Here is a 19,337-nt window from a genome sequence, read left to right on the forward strand (position 1 = left end):
GCAGCACACACAGGCACTGCCTTTAAAAAGAGACAAACTAAGCTGAGAAGTAGCTCAGAAATAACAAGAAGTTATGCCCCACCATCTCTCTTAAGAGGAGCATTTTTCCCTTTGTGCCTACACAAATACCAGTGCTGGGAACACACAGCTCACAGCAGGGCCAAGCACATGGAACTGAATTGTGTGAGGCAATGTAAGGATTACCTAACAGCAGGCCAGGGCCTGGAATTAGGGAGAACTTTTCCTACTTCTACTACTCACAATAGTTTGGCAAAATGAAAGAAAAAACTCACTTCATGTTCAGGAAGGAGCTGACACCCAGTCAGCAAATACAGTAAAATATGAAAAATGTGTTCTCAGTCCACAACCATAACACTTTCTGTTGTCAGCTTGACTTTTCCTTCATATTCAACATTCCAATTAGCTGAAATCTCCCCCCTTAGTTTTCTGATGACAGTTGCTAAAGGGTTAAGGGCTGGAACACTTCAAAAAAATTATTTTCACCGTTTAATGGTGGGGAAAAAAAACCCCACATTCAAATGAAAACAGCCACCACTGCAAATGGAATCTAATAACCCTCTCCCAAGAGGCTGGCTCCTCCTAGGCTATGAAACCTGAACAGGGATGAAATTACATTTTACAGATTTAGAGGAGAGGAAAAAAAAAAAAGAAACAAAAAAGATCAGAACTCCCCCTGCTGTTCAAGCACAAAATTTGTATGCTTATTTGCAAGTAATTCCATGCTGAAAAAAGATACAGCAAGAGAGTGAAAGTTAAGGGTGAGGAAGATGGCAATAAGGAGGAGGAATGGGGAGAGCAAAAAGCCATGGCAGACAGAACAGAAAAACCCCACTGGTTTTGGAAACCAAGTCAGCAAAGAAAACCTAAAACCCCAAATGTAACTAATAACTTTTAAATTGTATCCCCATCAATGCTTGTCAAATACCACTATTTTGACTAAAAAGAAATGTGCTCTTTTACAAAGACATGATGTGCGGAATTAAAATTTTGCTGATTTTTTCAGGTTCCAGCTGTCAAGCTGTCAGCCCAAACCATTTCCAACATCCACTCCTGTTACTCATCTGCCAAGTAACAATGTACATCAGTGAATGTTACACTAATTCCCAACTAAAAATGTCTTTCTTCATAAATCCAAAGTTTTGGATTATAGTAGCTTGATGGGTCTCTAATGAGAGGCTGCAAATCTTGCCAGACTTGAAACAGGGAATATCCTGCATCAGGCAAACTATCAAATATCTGCTTTCAGAACATGGGCCCATGATATTTAACACTTTTTGCATAGTTACAGCTCTGCATTATACTGATCAATAAAGAAACTGCTTTTTATATGCAAATACTACTTCCCGATTATTCAGAAAACCCCACTAGTTGTGTTTAAAACCATGAATAAAAAAAGCTTCCAGTGTGTGCAACAGGAAAGTCAGAGAAGGTGTCTGCACATCACTGGATCCTTCTGGAGCTCCTTGCTGAGAGCTGCCAGACAACAGCCTGAAACCTCAATTTTACAGACTCAGAAATCCAGTCCTCTTCCCACAGACTCTTTCAACATGAGGATAAAATTTGACCCCAGCTCTGTATGTGCCATTTGATATGATAATCTGATTTTACACCATCATGAAATTCTACCAGCTTTCATCCTGTGTATTTGGAAGGAAAGTTTAAGTCATATATCTCTATTTTACATTCTCTTCCCCCCACAGACTTCTGTGTTTTCCCACATTTTGAAGGAGGAGCATTCATCTAAAGAGAAACTGAACTTTGCTGTTACTCTCTTTTTAATGGAACAGTATTCTGAGACACAAGAAAAGAACTCTACAAACTTTTAAATTAGAACATCCTGGTAGTAACTTACCCAGTCAGGCAATATTTCACTGGATCATTGAATGTTCACTGCAACACCATTTTCCATTGTGACATTAGAAAAAAGCAAATTTCTTACCTCTCACTGAATCCTGCTCAGAAAAAAACCCCAAAGGCTGTCAGCACTGCATCACTGCAGTTTTGTTATCAGAATTTTCTTCTTCACACTTATGAACAGCAACATAAGGCAGTGCAGATAAGTGAGGAGGGACAGAATCCATCTTTCCCTTAAAACTTCACTCTCTGACTGTTGTAATGTCAAAGGGATTTTCAATCAGCAACAGTTTTTGGCAGTAGTAAAGATTAATATTGCCATTTGTGTGGGTTTTTAATCCTGCAACTCACATTTAAAATAAACCACTGAAGCACTGCTTTTCAGTGATCCTTCTGTCCAAAAAATAAATCTAATGCTTTTCTCAAAGAAGTAACTCATGCTAAATAGAGAAGCTGCAGGTAACTGTAACAAGCCAAGGTATGAAGATGGTTTGTACAACTCCCAGCCCCCAAACACTCACCCAGCTGCAGAATCATGCCTGTGTCACTGAAGGCACGTGTCACCAGCTCAAAGTGCCTGTACAGGGGATAGCACAGCACTCTTCTTCCAAAAGATACCAGGACATCATGGATGCTGGAGAAACTCTGTGTGCATCAGTGAAAAACCTGCATTAGTCTGTGTGCTTGTTTGTTTTCCTTTAAGGAAAAAAGCCATAGCAGAATAGGGGGGAAAAAAAGAGCACATTTTGATTTATTATACTTCTAAAAATCTGTATTTGAATAGATATGGAAATGTACATGTTAAATAGAAACAAGACACTGCACACTGAGTTTGCATGGCAAGGTAACAGAAGTTCTGTACATTTTAGTGGTTTGGGATTAAAAAAAAAACTGTACAGAACATGGGAATAAAACATCTCAGTCAAGACTTTGCCATCCTTTAGATTAAAGCAATAAATTACATCTGTCCCACATTATTACATATATTAAGGAGAAGCTATAAAAAGCCTTTTAAGAATAAAGGAAAATTAAATCCATATGATATTAACCAAATACATGTGTACATGTAAGATCTTTAAAAATGATACATGACTCTGCTTTTCATGAAAATTCTAGATATTCAAGACAGGGATAAATATACCTGCCTGGGGAGAACAGTTCATTGTCCTCCTTCATGAGTGAGGAACACCTCTAATTTACTCAGGCCAGAGGCATTAAGGAGTTATTAAAGACTTTCTTAAAAGTGATTTCCCTTCCAGCTTTCACTTTTCAAGACAAAATGCTCCATTTATTAATGAATTTTAAAAAAAATACCTATTTCATCTTGAACTCTCAATCTATTAAAATTAATAAAAGCACTTTGCTGACAGCCAGCACTTCTTTACATTCTGTGACTACCTCAAGCCATTGTTCATTTTAATGGATCACCAGCAAGCATTTAAATCATTTATGGTTTGTGATTGAATATTTAGAGGCTAAGGTGTGTACATGTCATGGCCAGCAAAATGGGAGTCAAACAAATCAGAGCTGAGGCATTCTTTTTTGTACAGAACGATGAAAACTCCCAGCCCTAATGGTTTGTCTAACAGAGATAGTTATTAAGAGTTTGGTGCCAGGACTGTGAGTTTTCTGGGTGTGAAATACACTGTTGGCACAGGCTGCACCAAGAACTGCTCTATCACAGGGTAAACACATGCAGAAAACTCCTTCACTATGTTAGGACATAGATATGGAAAAAAATTGTGAATTAAGACAGGGCATTTTAACTGTACTCCTTTGTAACCTGCTGCTGCAGAACTCAAAAGAAAAGAAAACCTGTTGTCACAGGACAAGTTATAACTGAATAGAACATTCAACACTAGTGGAAAAGATTGAAGGACTGGACCCAAAAATCCTGTCCAGTTTCAGTTTTGATCCTGCATAGTGAGCCTTGGCTCAGCAGACTCAGCTCAGAGCTGGGACAGGCCTTTCCACCCTCCTGCATTTTAAGAATTAATGGATTTCAGGCCAGCTCCAGTCCTTTCCACCCCCAGCTCTGTAACAATTTCTTTGCACAGACCTGGGTGCTTTCAGTGAACAACCTGGACATGGGGAGATGGAATTCAGGCTTTCCTCTGATCTCTGCTGGTTCCAAAGGATGAGCAGCAACTCAAAGGGATGTGGCACTTGGACATGGTGATTGTGCTGGTAATGGCTGGACCTGAGGATCTTACAGGTTTTTTCCAACCTTTATTATTCCAAGAGTATGACTGAAAAGAAGGGAGCAGGTAAAGCAACATCTGCCCACTAACTTCTGGAGCCCAGAAATCAATTTCTGGTACCATTAAAAACAGGATATACAATTAACTAATTTTCAATACTCAAAGAGCAAACTTGGCACAGAAACAACACAAAACACCAAAAAAAAACCACCCAAGTAACCCAGTAAAAAACACAACACAAAACTTTACTTTTACCTTACCTCCAGCCAGCACAACGTTGCACTCAGTTTCCTGATGTTCCAAGATGATTCAACCTGATTTTAAGAGAAGACAGTAAACAAGTATTATCTAATCCAACACTGCTAGCAAACTATTTAAGATAACATTCTGGCAGCAATTTAAGAACCTTTGTGAATAAGAAGCAGTAATTACATTATGAGCATTGAAATGGCCACAGGACAGCATTAAAAATTATATTGCAAGGCAGATGTTAAATAATTGAGTTGCTTTCCATAGTAGGATGATCCAGCCCTACACAAAAACTTTAAAATATAACAGCAACACACAGAGAAATGGTATTTTAGTGGATTTCTGTCCCTTTGCACAAAGCAAGAGACTTGAATCAACAAAAGCCAAGCTCAAATGCCTTGTTTCATGAAAACAGCTCAAGACTTTTGGCTTGCAGAGAGGGTCCTGAAGCCAGCAGTACATGTAAAATGTCATTATTCTTAATATGTGACAGATTCATAGCATTTGAGTGGAAGTGTGGTCCAGTGGGATGATTGGGGCAAAAAGCCAGAAAGCCTTGATCTATAATCCTGGCTCTGGTAAAGAGTTGTGTGGCCTGAATGTCTTGGTTTTCCTATTAAATAGGAATAAAAACAAGGGCAGGGGGGAAAGGAGAAAAAACCCCAGAGTGTTTTCCACACACATCATACAGTTACTGCAAAACCAATAAAGAATTGCACAACTGTGGTCCTGGCAGATTTGCAATTCTGTGCAGCTCTAACATGCAACACAACCACAATCCCAGATTATTCTGGTGAATCAGCAGGTCTGCACATTTTGCTTGTCATTCTATAGTCCATGCCCTGCATTTCAGTCTGATTAAGCCAGAGTAGTTTTAATTACATGTGCCAGTATTTTGGTTAAAAGCATTAAAAACACAACTCCTTGGTTCATATCAGCACAGGAGATGCGAGGCACAAAGTTGTACTTGGGAAGCAATTCCAAGAGGACAAGGTATGCACACAGAATGAGAAAGAACAATTGTTCTGTTAAATATGCATCTGTATAAACCAAGATACACAAATCAGAAGTACACAGAACTGTTTGCAATCCCCTGCTACTCCACATCTCTCCTATTCCAATGCAGCTGCAGAAGAACACAGGTATTTAGAGATCCCCACGTGCACCAAATCTAGAGATATAAAATCTTTCATTTTACCTTCATCACATAAGTTTAATGCCTGGGAATAAGTTCATGTTAAAAGGTATGTTCCCTAAATGGCAGTACAGGGTTCAGCACTAAGTTCCTAAAACATATTATATTCTTTACTTTCTTAAAACTTACATTCTTGTCCCCTTCATTGACACGGATCTCGTAGCAGTATGCCAGAAGAATATCAATTAATCCAAGATACACGTGGTGACGGCTCCTTTTATCCAGGAGGTAAGATTTATTTGTGAACTTTCTCATCTGCTCTCTCTCTTCCTCAGAGAAGACAACTATAAAAAGTAAGAGGATAATTGATTATGAATTTAAAGCTGGCACATTCACTTTAATAGGTGATAATACTACCTCAACAGTGTCTTTAAAAAGGAGCGTGGAACTAATCACAAGTCCCCCATCTCTCAAGAAAAAAGCCTAAATCACTCTTACTTTCTTTTTAACTTTTATTAAGCTCTGGTATATTCATTTCAATGTCAAGCTCTAGCACAGCACAGCATGTACACACTGATAATTTTGAACCTCTCCAGGTGCCAAGGATTTCTGTGGATGCCTGGATATCTTATACAGGGATAAATGCACAATCAGGATCCAAATAAAATGAGGATTCTTAAGCCCACATTGTATAGGACAAAAATCCAGAGGCAAGTGACAATTTAGAAAGAGTATGGCTGTTCTAACTCTGTTTTTCCTGTTCATGCTAAGCAGGTCAGTATCACCCTTGAATCACAACTATAGATGATGCATCTTCATTCTATTTCTTTGTAAGTTGATTCTTCAGTGTAAACATGAACCACACTTCACTTTCAAACACTAAAACTCCCAATGAAATTAATGAAACCTAGCAGTCAAGTTTTCTTCCTTTAAAATGCAAACTCTGAAGCATCATAACATCTACAATTGGACCATAAACACAGAAATTCCAGGTCTATTACACAGCAGCAAACAAGATGTAGACTAGACAATTCCCAAAGGTAAATGTTACAAGATGCTCCTTAAATTGCTGCAAAGTGCCAGGTGTTCTAAATAAAATATCTTTCTCTGAGAAAATACTTCAATGGTGGAAAAAAGTTCTATCAATTGCCTGAAGTTTTTGAAAATTAATTATTCAAGCCTGAAACTCATTATTAACATGTCCAAGCCACCACCTACTTTGTTTTCCCTGTACTTCCAAGTACGTGGTGTGAAATTATCAGAACAATTAAAACTGTAATTACATTTCTGCTGTACTAAGCCTGTACACTTTTGTACACTTACACTGCCAAGTTTTAGCTAACAATCTGTACCACAATCAGTATTAATCTGATGCAAAGCAGCACTTGCTGCTACTTATCAAGTAAGCTAAATTGGCAAGTTTTTTTGTGACTTTGATTTTAAATTGTTTTGTGTATTTGCCAGTGGCAAAACCATGCCAGAATATAAATATGTGTTAATATAGCCACATCTAAAGGAGTCAGACTTCCATCTCACAAAGTTTCTGACAGATGAGACTGCAGACATTACCTTTACATTTTAATCACCTCTTTTACTTATTTTAAGCTGGCCATTCCTCATGTTAAAAAAGAAGATACTTCAAATTGTCCTCCAGTAGCAGAGTGTCAGTGAAGCAGAGTTTAATCTCCGAGGGGAGGATGAGGTCTGACAGCCAGAGGGTGTTTTGTTACAGCCCTACTGCTATTTTACACTGTGATAACACCACTTAAATCACTGGGAGATCAGTATCTCCAGACTACTATGACACTTCCAGCTCTAAATGTGTTAGGGCACTTAGATAAAATGTGCTGGACCCACACAGAGAGCTGACTCAGTGGTCAGTCAGGAAAGCACAGCTCAGGAAGCACCTCGGATAATCTGCTGGTGAGAGCAGAGCCTCCCTCACTTCATGATCCTGTCAAGCCAAGTCTTGAATCCCACTGCTCTCCCAAAGGGAAAGAACTGAGCAGAACTGACCCCTCTTTTTTTTTTAAACTAAAATATTATGTTACAATTTTAATGTGTTTAAATGTGTGCCTCTACCCCTGCAGGTTAAGGAATCAGCAACATCAGATGAAGGAGGAGAATGGTCAGCAGAGAGCAGGTTAGTCAGAATGAAGTTAGTTATTGATATTTGTCTTGCCTTTTAAAACCTGAGCTACTTTACAGTGGAGCCTGATCATTAAGAGTTTTGCATGAACAAAAAGCAGAATTTCCTCACATCAAAACTGCTCTGCAGCAGAGCAGTGCCAGGAAGGAACACAAGATGCAAAGCCCTGAAAACTGAGCAAAGCAGGTAGACAGAAATTTGATAAAAAAAGAAAAGTAATCCATCTTAAACTTATGAATCCACCAGTAATGGCATATATTTGAGCCAAGCCTTACTGAAAGGTGGAACTTTGAGAGGAAATTGCTTCTCTTTCTATAAAGAAATAAGAAAGAGAACAGTCACTGTAAGCATGAGAGGTTACCCTGAACAAAATAAGATATCCTTGGAGCATATAAATGTTAGATTAAATACATATGTCAGCCTGAGCCTTTGAAGATTATTGTGTTGCCTAAAGAGGAGTTTTTTACAGTAGTGCAATTGGAAGTAGAATAAAAATGAACTTTTAACCAAGCTGAATGTGACTGTTAGAAAATACAAACCCTTTCATCTGGAATCTGTAGAAGCAAGACACTAATGTAAACTTCAGCAGCAGCAAGGAAGCTTTCCAAAAATGTTATCCCCTCCTGGGAAAGGCTGTGTAATTAATAAGGCTTTATGGAGTATTACTTGACTTGAATGAGACATTTTAAGTGTGAACAAGAGAATATACAGTAAGATGTACAAAAAGGACAAAAAGAAAAGACACTTGGGATAAGAAAAAAATTTCAAAAGGCAAAATACACAAACTATGCACACAAGCTGGAGAAAAAAGTTAAAAGGTCAAATAAAAATAGATTCAAAGTAAGGACAGAAGAGAGATGAAAACTTCAAATGTTAATGAGAAGAGATAAACCAAAGAGAGAAAAAAAATTTGGTAATGAGACATTAGAAGAACCTGATGATTTAAAAACAAAGAGAAAATAACCAGGGATAAATATAAGAGCAGTAATCAACCAAAGAAAATCTTCAGTTAATTGCAATGTCACACAAAAAATAAAAAGGCCATCTGTACTTCTAATTACTTCTTGCAGCCAAAGACATTATAAAGACAAAAGTAATCAAGATTTTGGCTCCAAGAAACCAATTAGGACAACAACTGAAAAGACATCAATGTAAGTCAGGAAAAGAAAGAAAGAAAAATAATTCTCTTTATTCAGTGTTTCCTAATAAGAAAATAAATTTTTGAAGAATCTGGTAATTTTTATGTCTCTTTCCCACCACAAACTCACTTTTACATTTAACCTGAGGAGCAACATGTCTTTATTCACAACAAAATCCTTCCTTCCCACAGGACAGAGAGGAATTGCTGATGAACTGCACCATTCCTTTGGCTGGCACAGCAATGGAAGAGCACAGGGGATCCATCCTGCTGCTGATCAGATCCTGGAACAGCCTGGAGCCACCTCCTGCCCTTCTGCATTCCCAGGCACAGGAGACCTTCCAGTAGAACCTGCACTCCCTCTCATGGTGGTTTCCTTCACCACAGCTCACACAGGGCTGGGAACCTCCACTGATTTCAGTCACTTACTCAAACAGCACAAATGTTACCAAAACTGAGCTTTCTCCAAGGAAAAAAGGCTGGGATTGTTGGCATTAGCATCTCCCAAACTCCAGATTGCCTCTTTTGTTACTTAAATTTCCTCAAGATTCACAAAACAGCATGAACCTCTCCACACAGCCCCATGAAGGTGAGATCTTTTGGTCATTCTTATAAAATAGATATCTGTTATAACAAATGGTATGGAGCAAAGATGATCCTTTATAAAGTCTCTTTTCTGTATAATTTCATTAGCAGGCTTGCCAGCTTTTTGAGGAGTTTTTCTGGTTTTGACCCTAAAACACAACAACAGACATGTTTTTCCTCAGTACCTCAGTTTGGAGGAGAAACATTCCTTATCAGTAAAATCATCCAGGAGCTCTTCATTTTAATTATACTCCTTAAGCCAAGCAAACAGGAGTAGTGTTTCATTTACTACGGAGTGAATGGATAAAAACAAACAAAGGAAGCCCTCATTATTGTATTCTCAAGCCTCTTGTACCTTTGTCCACTGCTTTTTAAATCAAGTATTTATGATGGACATAATTAACAATTTCAGAGGCTGAAAAGACACCAGGAATGAAGATCAGATTACATTCACAGTAAAATACACAACATCCAAATTCTATTTTTCTCCCAGAGAAAATGGGGAAGTGCAGGTATTATCAGTGCCCTGAGAACCCCTGGTGAAGGGATTATCATCATCTGCTTTAGGAATATCAGATTTTCATACAACATAGGAAATGAACAAAGAACAATAGAAGAAAATGCACAATAGTAACTTGCAGTGCTCTCTGTAATCACTGTGTGCAGGGAGGCTGCCTCAGTTATCTGTTAGCAGTGCTCCCACAAGGTCACCTACTCACCCTGGAAACATCCCTTCAGGCTTCTAAATGGACACAAAGTTTTCTTTGAAAAAAGGTCTCTGAGACCCATAAAATAATACATACTAAATGTCAGAGCAATAAATTTGCTTTAAGAACAATAAGCTATAACATGGCATCACAGCAATTATCATTCAAGCAACAGATGTGTGTGCATATATATATTTTTATATATATGTATATTCTTACCAAATGCAGGACTGTCATGTTCCTGATGACTTCCTCCCTGCAAGGCTGTCATCTTTTTATGAGCATCAATCCACCAGGGTTTGTACTTTAAAAGATGCTTAATAGTTTCATCTTCAAAAAAATCAGCTCTAGGGAAAATAAAAAGAACTTTCATATGCTATTTATTTCAATTCATATTGTATGTGGGTACATATTAACACATCCATAGAATGCATCTCACTTGGCTCCAGGTTATTTTCCATGTTGGAAATATGTTCTTTGACATTAAAGCAGAAAATAATAGTTCTTTTAAAACCCCCAGTATTCTCCTGTGTTTCAGTAGTCCTTACCTCCTCCACCTTCCCTGGGCCTCCCAGAAGGCCAGGGAATTAATGAGCTTGCAGCCTCACATGAAGCTGAACCAACCTGATTTGTTCTGAGTGCAGCTGAAGGAAAACACTCCAAAGGCTTCTCAGACAAATCATTTTGTTGGGTAGCTCTCCCAGTTAAGAGCCAGGGAATTTTTTGGGAGGAGGCTGTGCAGCTGAAGGCTACAGGTGAAGCAGGGATGGTGAAAGCTTGAAGTGCTTTCACCACTTCAAGCAAGGTGGAAAAAGAAAAGCTGTACATGAATTCTGGAAGAGAGATCACCTCCATCTCAGCACAAAGCCACTGTGGTAAAAATCTGAATCTAGTAATTCTGGGAGGATTTATCCTAAAGGATTCCAGTTCTAAGCCTCCTCTTACCATCTGAACTTTTTCTTCAAGCCAAACAATGGTATCAATACTGAGAACTGAAAAAAAACCATGGGAAATTTCGCAATACCTTCTTCATCCCCCCACAAAACCTGCACACAGAATGCAATGTGCTTCCATCTCACACTGACAGTTTTTTTTTTTTTTGTTGTTGTTGTTGTTGTTGCCTCCCTTCAAAATCAAAACAACTTATCAGCCAGGGCACATTCTCCTCAAGGCCCCCAGAACAGTTGTTTGCCCCCATTTCTACCAGAGCTTCTGTTCTCCTCAGGAAAACAATTTTTGTTGAAGAAAGGCTGGTATCATCTGCTCTGAAACAACCAAGACACAGCCATTACACTAAATGGTGTAGCTCTACCAGTCCAGAACACAGAGTCTAAAACTGAAACTTGAAATCACTGCAATTTGCATCCCATTAGAGGTTAGGAACTACTTCACTTCAGTGAAATGCAGTTCAACAAAGCTCTTCTGTTTTTTATGTGTTACAGAAGACATGAGGATGCCTCTGAAATATCCAACTGAGGAAAAATTTCAGGCTAACTTTGCAAAGTTACCTTCTGAAACAACCCAAAATGGTTAAGCCTTCCTGTCCCCACAAAACACACCACAGTACTAATTCTCCCACTGAGGACTACCCTCTTCTCCCACGAGATCCATTTTGCAGGAATCTATTAATAATTCTCATGGCTTTAATTTACTTTACTTATCTGAACCTAACTTCACCTGAAATACTTCAGCCTGAAAGGCCCAAAGAATAATTTTCACCTCACTACATGGAATGAAGCATAAAAGAAACACAAAGTTTTGGTTTGGACATTTTCTTCATTCTGCTGTAAAACAAGTTTTACATGATGAAAGCAAAAAAAACCAAAGTAGCCAAGACAAAATTTCTTAGCTTCAAAACTCAAATTAGCCTCTCCTAGACAAGCATGGCTTATGAATCCTTCTTTCACAAGGTGAAAAAGTTCTGATTTTGTCAACCCAAGATGCCAGCAGGGAGTGGCTGCTCAGCTGCTGAGGAGGTAAAGTATGAAACAAGGGTCTGCAACAGCTGACAGCAGTCCCCCTTAAACACAGAGTAATTAAACAGTTGAGTAACCCCAAAACAAATGAGCAGTGTTTTGTGTCAGTGTCATACCAAAAATACCCACTAAGGCCTGCTCTGATGAGACAAAACCAGACCAAAAATAAAGCTGTTCTTGCTAAATCTTAAATCCAATCATTTGTGAGAAGGGAATGTGTTTCAGAGGCACTTGGCCAGGAGAAGTTCATCAGTACTCACAGGTAATGATCAGGCTCAAACTTGGCAGCCTCAGCTGCCAAACGTCTCCTCCTCCGTTCCTCTGCAGGGGTTTGGTCAGGATCCTTAATGTCAATAACATCACTGAGCTCATCCTGCAAATGGCAACAAATTATAGCACCAAGCCACTGGTATGGCACACAAGATTTATTCAGGGAGAATTCAAGAAGGATGCTTTTCAGCATTGCACTGAAATCCCTAGAAAAGCTTCAGTCTCCAAATTCAGGCTCCACTATGCAAATAAAACATCAAAATTCCAAGGAAATGTAATTATTTGAAGCTCCTCAGAACTCATGATATTATCAAGTCTATTCAGGCTATTTCATCATAAGGCAGGGAGGTTATTTTGCATTATGATAAATTTGCAATGTTAAACAAAAGCACACAACCCCAACAAAGACAAGATAAGAATCACACACCATTTGTGACTTTTGAGAATAGTCTCACTCTCTGAAGTGGCTGTACATTAATTAATAGACAATTGCATTGCAGTGCCCTTTTAAACATCATTAGGTAGTTATTTCCCATCCCATTTCCTGATGGTAAATTTCTTCACAAATTCCATGGTAAAAAGCAGCATCCATGTCCAAACAATGTAAATACTTTATCCATAAACAGCAATCCTGCTCCAAACCCTGTGAAGACTATAATTCATGCAACAGTAGGTTAGAGTTACATAACTGAGTTGCACTTTTCAGAAGTTGTTGTCTTGTGAGCAAGGAAGCCTACACAGCAAGTTACCCAGAACTTCCAGGAGAGAAGACAAAATTCATCTACCTGCAGCCTCTGGAACACCCCTGAGCGCAAATTCCCAAAGCCATAGGGGTGCTGCAGTGGTGGAGGGCTTTCTTCATAAGGAGTCTGTTCCATTTCCCAGTCAAATTCCTCTTCATTCTCTTCAGACAGCTCAGCAGAGGCAGCTGAATCTACAGCATGGTCAGAAAATTATCACATAGAAAACTACGTGGTATTTCCTTGAAAGGTTTCTTGTGCTACTGGTGTTTGCCTGTCTTATTTTACTGCATCTTTTAAGAAATCTCACTCAACACTGAGTCATACAGATCTCCAACCCACAAGTGCTGCTTCAGACTCCCCAACTTTCAAAAATGACCATCAGGAACACTAAATTTTAAATGCACTCCCTCAGACTGAAACATGTTTTCTACTGAATTCAGTAAGATCAGCATCTGATCCTAGGAGAACCCTGACAGAACCTAAGTGATTTTATAATGAGTAATTTAAGGCAGGAATTAAAAAATCAGAGACAGCCAAACAGTTTTGTCTGTTAAGTACTGATGATAAGCAAGACATGCACTAGAACCTGTGGTTTTAATTAGCTTCTCACTTGAGTTTGTAGAAAGCACAAGACTCAACTGTGTGTGTGTTCTACAGCCACTAGAGGGGTACAAAGCCCTACAGAGCATTAGCATTTTTAAAAGCACATTTTAAGCATATTTTGGAAAGATTTAAACATAACCAAACCCCTCAAATTGACATGTGTATGATCTGCAACATATTTATTTCTGCTCTTATCCACACTTTAATTTATTCACACCCTTCTCATACCTTGGACTACTCAATAATAAAAATATTGTACTTTTCTAAATTTATCTCTCTATAAATCAATAACTGTTTCATTAGACACATGTATCATCTTGTATAAACCAGATTGATTTTGTCATACCCATCTCTTCTACCAGAGGTTTTGCTGATCTTGATTTCTTTGGTGCTAAAAGAGATGTCAGCATGTCCAGCCCCTCAAAATATTGGCCAGGAACCTCCTTGGGCAACTGAATTGTAAAAGTACCTTAAAAGAAAGTAGGAATACAATTATTGAATTAAAATATCTGAGACAGGAAAACGTGCATTCTTCCTCTACGAGAAAGGCTCAGAGGAAGTAGGACACATGCAGGTAACATTTCATTTTTAATTGATCCCTGTGCATGTTTTTAACCTTATTTCAAAACAATTCAGGATTTTAACGATAAAACATGAAAGAGAATGTTTAACTACTTGAAGTCTCCTGACTTACATTGTATAAACACAAACCAACATAAGCAAGGTTTATTTAATTTTTCATCCTTACACCAACAATCCACAGAAGCTACATTCACCAACCTGATTATTGTCTTAAGTCATGTAATAATGGTTCTGCAAACAAATTTATTGCTTTATCTCTTTTTTTTTTCTTGTTTTAAAGCATAAATTACTGGAAATAGCAACATTTTTGACACAGACACCAATACCTTCATCTGTATTGTAAGATGCTTTTTCTCTGCCATCCTCCACAATTCTTCCAGGAAGTGTCAATCTGCAGACAAAAAATGAGATGCCTCACTGAAAGCCTGACTAATTCTGCAAGTCAATGTCTCAGCCTATAAAAATGTAAGGCACATTCCAAAAGCAGCACCAAGGGCTTAGCTACACTCTTCTTCACAGTAATGCAATCCATGCAGTTCAATCCCCCTGGATTCCTCCCAGGAAAAGACACACTCTACAAAATCTACACCCAGAGAGTTGTCTGGCCATTTACAATTAAAAAGCCATTGTACAGTAAATTTAGAAAAGTATTTCTTTCAACTCCCTTTAACATGATTTAATGGCTAGGAACAAAGAGGCCAGATCCAAAAAAACCAAATCTTTGCATGAACTGAGCTGTCTGTAGTCAGCAGAATAAAAGCTGCAGATGAGGAACATTCTGAAGGGACCAAAATTAAGTTCATTTCCTACTATGAAGATCAATTTTTACAAACTTTTTCCTCTACTTGCCTGAGAAAGTATGGCTTAGCATAAAATTTGAAGTCTTCCCCTTCAAAGTAAATGTCAAACTCTGAAGCTCTGGCATAAGGCACTCTGATTTTCACTGTAAGGAAATCCGGGTCCTGGCTCAGTTCAAAAGCTGGAGTTATCATGATGAATCCAGCAGGAGAAGCAAACTCTGCTTGTGTGGCCCTGCAGAAACAGGAAAAGAAGAAAACCATTATTGTAGCTCCCAGTTTGTGAGAGCGAGTGGTGTCTCTCCAAAATTCTGTAAGAACATTTCAGATTCCCACACAATTATCCTCCATGTGCTCAAGAAGAAAACACTGATGACAACAGTGTAAAATTGTTACCAAAAACAAAAACCATGAAGGTACCACCACTCTGCACCTTAATGAAACAACTGAACGTAGAGCTGGAGTAAAGGAAAGCACCTGTTACCTGCCACAGGAAAACCACATTAAAATTCAGTCCTAAAACCTTGCAGCTTTTCCTGTTATTTATAATTCCACACACAGCAGATCTTAGACCTTTGCAGTTCTCTGGTGAACTGAACACAAACCACTATTAAAAAAAATCCTAAAAACAATTAATACTTCCAAAAAACAGAGCTGTGTTTTGTAATTCACACACATATTAGCCAGAATATGAGCAAGATTCAAGGTAACATCCCTCAGAACCATATGTATGTATATACAATGGCATGCATACATATTTAGCACAAGAAAAGCAATTTATATAATGCTATTCACTTAATATACAATTGTCTGACCTTTCAATAGCTTCTCATCTCAGGTTTAATTTAAAACCCAGTTATGGATTGTTTGGGGATTTTTTTGTTTGTTTTGGAAGGTATGTTTACAAAAGGTCACACAGTTTTGAAAACTAGCTTTTTAAACCAAAATGTTATTAATATTTAAACAATTAAAACCAGAATAGCACTGTTATTTGGGAAATAACTACTTCTCACTCACTTTCAGTTACCTTTACTAAACATATCCTCATTCTGACAATTACATGAACAGCCAGAAATCATTAACCATTAATGAGGCTAAATTAACAGAGCACCTTTATCTCATATGGATAATTAGCCTTATTTAGCATGTATGAAAAATATTAAAACTTCCCATTTCACAATATCACAATTTCAGGGTTAACATTCCCACCCACTGCAGGCTGAGAAGCTGTCAGGTGTTTTCTAGAATTGTATTTAAATAGGAAACACCTGGCTGGTAGAACACCTACACCTGTACACAAGATGCACTTTCCTGTGGATTTTCTTCTTCTCTCATCAGCACAAGCACAGCTAAGAGGCACCAAAACCCCAACAGCTCATTTGGACTCTTCAGGGATGACTTGCCAGTGTGTATTTTTATTTTCCCCAGTCAGAGGCCCATAAATAAACAGCAGCCCCAAAACCAGGCCCAGCTCTCCTGCCGCACTTGGAGCATCCCTGCCCCAAAGTAATCACCCCAAATCCCTCTTGGGGGGTTCCCACACAAATCCCTGATACCTCACAGCTGAGGAACCACGGGGACACAACTCTGAGACCCCAGGTATCCCAAATAATCACACTGCCCAGCCTGTCGTGAGGAATAGGGAGAGGGAACAGGGCAGGGACAGGGATGGTGCATGCATTAAAACACAGAACTGCTCGGTTTAGGGAGGCCTGGGGATCCCTCCAAGGCAGGGTCACCTGGAGCAGGTGACACAGGAACCCCCGGTGGGCTTGGAATGTCCTCAGAGAGGGAGACTCCTGCCGCTCGCCATGCCGAAGTTCTTCCTCACGCTGAGGTGAAACTTTTTGTGTTTCATTTCACGGGCGCTGCTCCTCGTCCTATCGCTGGGCACCCCTGAACAGCCTGGTCCCGTCCTCTGACACCTCTTGGCGGTGTTTATGTACATTAATCTCATTTTCCTGTTCTCCACCTCCCGCAGTCTCTCCCCATCAGAGACGCTCCAGACCCCTCAGCACCTCTGCTCCCTCTCCTTGTCTCTCCTGCACGCAGGAGCCCAGAACTAAACACCCGCCCGCGCCGTCACACCGGGCCTCGCGCTGACCTGCGGCCGTTCTCCCGCTTAGCCACCCAGCAGCGAGCCCTGCAAGGGGACAGAGCCCCCGGGGAAGGCGGCTGGCAGCGGGAGAGTCCCGGGATCAGCACCGGGAAGAGCCCCGGCCGTGCCCGCCCGCGTCACTCACGGACCCCACGCCGCTCCAGCCGCCGCTTCCCGCGCCCGCCCGCACCGGGGCGGAGCCGCGCGTGCGCACTCGGGCGGGCTCGCCCCCCTCATAGCCGCCCCTCACCGCCGGCCGCCCCGCGGGCTCTGCCCGGCTCCTCGGTGTTTGTAGCTCGGCTCCTTTGCGGGAAACGTGCAGAAACACAAAGATCTGGCGTGAATTCTTGCTGCCTGTAAATTTGGTGGAGTTTCCTGCTGTTTGCGGGAGTTGTTGGAAAGGGAGCGATCAGCGGGCAGTCCGGGTGTGGGCAGCGTGGCTGTGTAAAGCCAGGTCGCCTAGGGTGAAAATCATAATCCGTCGTCTGGACAAATGAAAAGAATGAATTCTTATCTGCTGTTGCAAAAAACATCTTGCACAGACTGAGCATATTTTGCTTCAGCAGCTGGTTTTCATAAAGAAACGTGGAAATTGAGTGTGTTGGGGAGATAGTTTGTTTCTTTTCTGTGACGCCACTGGTTAATCCAGTACTATTCCTGTGAACAAATGTGCTATTTCTGTTGTGTTTACACTCCTCCGTATTCTCTTTGCTGCAGATAAGGTAGAAGATGAGTAAACAGAGGAGTGACCCCAGAGCACTGTCAGAGGAGGAATTCCCAATTACATAAATCTCTTCTAAGCTACTGGATTAATGCAAACACTGACAGGGTGAACAGGGGACAGAGCCTGATGGATCCAAACAAATGCAGCAGGAAGGAGAACAAGAAGATCCAAGACTAGAAAAGTTGTTTTAAAAGTTGTAATTTATTAAATATACCTCCTAATGTAGAATTAAAGTAATTTTTTTTTTGCCTTTGGACCATAAGCGATATTTTGGTTCTAGATAATTCTCTACATTTTAAAATGCTGCTGACTGTCTTACTGCCCCCTCTGAAAGGCATTCAAATATTTTTCCTGGAGGGAAAAAGAATAATTATGTAACCTCTCCTAATAAAGTTTTCTTTAAAAAAAAAAAAAGTAGACAAATAATCCTGCACACTGGAAATCCACTAAATGTGTACTGAACTGAACCAGCAGTTCAAGTACTGCACAAAAATTAAACAATTTGCTTCAAAATACATAGTTCTCCCCACTGATTTAAAATTGATGGATGGTTTCAATATTCAGCCTAAACTTCCTTGTGTCCCAGTTTTTCACATGCAGAACTTGAAGATGCATGGCATATAAAAAGCTTTTTTTCATGTTAAGAAGTTAATGATATCTAATTTCAGATGCTGATTTGGTTTGAACAAGGCCTCAGTCATGTCCTCAGAAACTTTTGATGCATTTCCAGAGAACTTCAGCACTAATTAACTTTGAGACCTTACAAAGTAATCTGCAATAAGTGTATTGGGCAGGAAGCTGGATTATGAACCAGTAGGCACCATCTTCTCTGGATAAATTCAAATTTGCAGGACAAGCTTGTGAAAGATAAAGAAGTTTCATCTGAGAATTTATTCTTGTCTCACTGACCTTTCCAAGACTGCCTCAGAATTATTTTTTTAGAGCCTAAGAACTCCCAGCCTGTTCTTTTTTTTTTTGTGCTAATACTTTCCTTGTAACAGAACTATTTATATATTTATTTTAGTGAAGAAAGCAGTGCATCAGCCATTCTGCTTTTCCATCCAAATAAATGAAGTAGCATCTCCAAGGAATGAGCATTGCTTTCTTCGTAAAATACATACTGAATTTTTTTAGAGTGGAATGAAAAAGTTTTATTTGGAAATGTACGAAGACTACATCTATTAGTGCATCTTTCTGATGAAGAGAATTTGGCTGGTATATATTTAATAGGGCACAGAAGAATTAAAATGCATTATCTACAATGTTTTGGGCAAGTAATTAGGACAACTTGCTGTTTGCTTGAGAAATAGAAACATGAAACTTTGCAATTGACAAGGACAATTGGCTCTGTTAATAATAATAATAAATAATAATCAGTAAATCTGGCAACCTTGGAAATGGTAATCCAAAACAAAATCACTAAGAGGGCGTAACTGACACATCTAGAGGAGAAACTGATTGTACTGATGATACAAAAATCCCACATTTGAACAGCTCGAGGGTTT

General features: G+C 39.4%; 1 protein-coding gene and 1 long non-coding RNA gene across 11 annotated transcripts in view; one reads left to right on the top strand and one right to left on the bottom strand.

Annotated features, from left to right (window-relative positions):
• SHQ1 (SHQ1, H/ACA ribonucleoprotein assembly factor) overlaps positions 1-17,292 on the bottom strand; it is a 38,285-nt gene extending 20,993 nt beyond the window's left edge. For 2 of the 10 annotated variants that reach the window (XM_064433077.1, XM_064433085.1), the window contains exons 1-10: positions 16,299-16,515; positions 15,063-15,245; positions 14,540-14,604; positions 13,978-14,100; positions 13,071-13,219; positions 12,276-12,388; positions 10,259-10,386; positions 5,650-5,804; positions 4,337-4,390; positions 2,397-2,520 (exon numbers count right to left, since the gene is read on the bottom strand). In XM_064433077.1, the coding sequence (XP_064289147.1) occupies positions 2,397-2,520; positions 4,337-4,390; positions 5,650-5,804; positions 10,259-10,386; positions 12,276-12,388; positions 13,071-13,219; positions 13,978-14,100; positions 14,540-14,604; positions 15,063-15,245; positions 16,299-16,345 (1,141 nt within the window). In that variant the 5' untranslated portion in view covers positions 16,346-16,515. Of the gene's footprint in view, positions 1-2,396; positions 2,521-4,336; positions 4,391-5,649; positions 5,805-10,258; positions 10,387-12,275; positions 12,389-13,070; positions 13,220-13,977; positions 14,101-14,539; positions 14,605-15,062; positions 15,246-15,825; positions 16,002-16,027; positions 16,227-16,298; positions 16,517-16,749; positions 17,001-17,114 lie in introns of those variants that run through there. The other 8 variants (XR_010368737.1, XM_064433079.1, XM_064433082.1 and 5 more) reach the window with 8 other exon arrangements.
• Positions 17,293-17,332: 40 nt separating this feature from the next.
• On the top strand, positions 17,333-19,119 carry LOC135308201 (uncharacterized). Its single transcript, XR_010368740.1, has 2 exons — positions 17,333-17,464; positions 17,826-19,119. It is a non-coding gene; the product is annotated as an uncharacterized LOC135308201 (long non-coding RNA).
• Positions 19,120-19,337: the final 218 nt, after the last annotated feature.

This window comes from Passer domesticus, chromosome 9 (genome assembly GCF_036417665.1).
Source record: "Passer domesticus isolate bPasDom1 chromosome 9, bPasDom1.hap1, whole genome shotgun sequence".
NCBI lineage: Eukaryota > Metazoa > Chordata > Aves > Passeriformes > Passeridae > Passer > Passer domesticus.